The sequence below is a fragment of the Aplysia californica genome, unplaced genomic scaffold, assembly GCF_000002075.1.
Source record: "Aplysia californica isolate F4 #8 unplaced genomic scaffold, AplCal3.0 scaffold00197, whole genome shotgun sequence".
Lineage (NCBI taxonomy): Eukaryota > Metazoa > Mollusca > Gastropoda > Aplysiida > Aplysiidae > Aplysia > Aplysia californica.
Genome location: NW_004797467.1, coordinates 322,994 through 325,278, shown reverse-complemented (window position 1 = coordinate 325,278; position 2,285 = coordinate 322,994). Strand labels below are relative to the sequence as shown.

The following is a 2,285-nucleotide window of genomic DNA, read 5'->3' as shown; positions in this document are numbered from 1 at the left end:
ATGATGATGATGATGATGATGATGATGATGATGATGATGATGATGATGATGATAATGATGATGATGATGATGATGACAACTTATTTTTTCTTTTTTTTTCTTTCAGATGACAGGGTATAAGAAAGGAACCTTCAACTGTGAAACTGCCCAAGATCCAACCTTCAAAACAGAAAGGTCAAAACAAATGGATTTTGACAGAAAAGTGTACATTATATCCATGTAGCTGTAAAAAATAGGATGCATTCCATATCGAATAAGTGAATTCCAATGTAAGTTTTGCGTCTGTATCACTCAAACAACAATCTAGAACAAACAGGAGAAACTCGAATTGGAACCACTTTGGCGCTCAAGTTCTCTGTGCCATGATGCAAAACGCGGAAAAATCCGAAAGCTGGGATCTTCAAAGATATTAAGTGCATTAAATTCTCTGATCTTTTTCCAGTTCGACTACGATTTACTTTCGTTTGAATTTGAATAATTATGCGTCAATTCAATTCAAGTCACTATTTAATTTGCCTTTAGCATTTGGACTTTGTTTATTAACTTTGTGCTTACAATTTTACTGCAATAAAGGAGGTGACAGATAATCGGGCAGGATGGAGGACGCTGTTAATACGTTGTGTGTGTTAGTAATCAAAGCTCTCTTGTCGTAACACGAACCGACGTGGATGTTTTTGAAAGTACTGTACAAGCTTTTGGAGGACAGTTTGTGTGTTCCGGGACTAAGAGTGAAGCTTAAATTTGTGAACTCGTTGAGTGAAATTCTCCACTGTTTGGAAGCAGCATTTCCCCCCCTGAACTAGTGGCTATGCTTTTGGTTTTAGTATCCAAAGACGTTAGTTCTATTCCCGAGAGGGGCAGTCTATCTCCTTTAATATCTTCTTTTTGATAAAAGAAGAAGAAGAAAAACAGCGACAGCAACAACAACAACAACAAGAATAACAACAACAACAGCAACAACAAAAGGCTTAGCTGAGAGTAACAGACTTGCAAGTCTGAGGGGTAGGAAGAGATTTCACTGACATACATTCACATCACGACTCGGAAAGACGCACCTATCGGGTAAGCCTTTTATACGTATACCCCTCGTGGGGATAAAATATCGCAAACAGTTACTCGTTACAGACACAAATACCACGTGGAAGAAATATACCACGAACAGTCTACCATTACTATTATATCACATCTCGGTGAGGAAACTACTGCCTTTAGTTAACCCTTACATACGCAATCATTACGAAAAACAAAACAAAAAAACAACAACCCCTTATATGAACATACATAACGGAGAGAAAAAATAAAACTACTGTTTGTTAACTTCCATTTGCTTAGACATCACGAAGAAGAAAACGCTACTATCAGTTGACCCTTATACGCGTAACAACAACTGCCGACAGTTAATCAGTCATTCGCCATGCCACCTGCAGCTAAAGCGTATCAAACTCTGACCTTGACCTTCACCTTGACTGTGTTGTGTACCCTGACCTTCCAGCCGGCCCTGCCCGCCTCCACCAGCGTGCACGCCGACGAGTATGACGTGGACCCCAGCTTCACCATCTTCACTTACCACGTGCCGGACGACGAGGACATGAACAGCACCTGGGATGACGTCTTCGGGGTCACCGGCGGTCCCATTGACCCTTACCTGGGCTACGACCTTGGAGGGGACGCTGGTGGCGACGTCATACACAGGGAGGGCTCTCCGCCCAGTGGGGGTTCACAGGGGTCTTCCGCCGTCTTGACTCCTGACACGGAAGTCGATATGGTAGAACTGTTTCTGGAGATGGTGGAGGAATACGAGGAGAGTAAAGCAAAGTGTAAACCTGGCACCCAGCATAATTTAGGCTCAGGAGTCATCAAACAATACGGTCTTAACCGATTCAAGGCGCAAGCTTTAGTCGCTGTAAACCGCGCCAACTTACTCACGCGCATTTGGAAAAATCCGACAAAAGGTATCGTGGACTCGGAATACCTTTTCTATTCGCAAGTCCGGAATATTGTGGAGGGTGATCCGGAAATATTCGCCGCTGGGAACTGTTATGATCATCTTCAGTTCCAGGACTACTACCTGTTCTGTCCGTACGCACATCGCATGGAGGATGGAAGGATCAACGTGAAGGATTTGTCCTTGGAGTACGACTATCTGGGCAACACATCAGAGTTTTTCTTCAGTGCCCGGATGCACACGAGACACCAAGAGAACTTCAACTTCAGCATTGGTAAGTGCAACAGATACTTATTGGTTGTTTGTGTTTGTTATGAGGCGGCTGGGTGGGTTGTGGAGT

The 2,285-nt window shown here is 43.3% G+C and overlaps 1 protein-coding gene across 1 annotated transcript in view; it reads left to right on the top strand.

The window, feature by feature from the left end:
• Nucleotides 1-2,285, top strand: part of LOC101857485 — a 152,874-nt gene that overhangs the window by 79,731 nt on the left and 70,858 nt on the right. Inside the window, exon 2 of the mRNA XM_035969935.1 lies at nucleotides 107-2,251. Within this exon, the coding sequence (XP_035825828.1) occupies nucleotides 1,415-2,251 (837 nt within the window). The 5' untranslated portion in view covers nucleotides 107-1,414. The remainder of the gene's footprint in view (nucleotides 1-106; nucleotides 2,252-2,285) is intronic.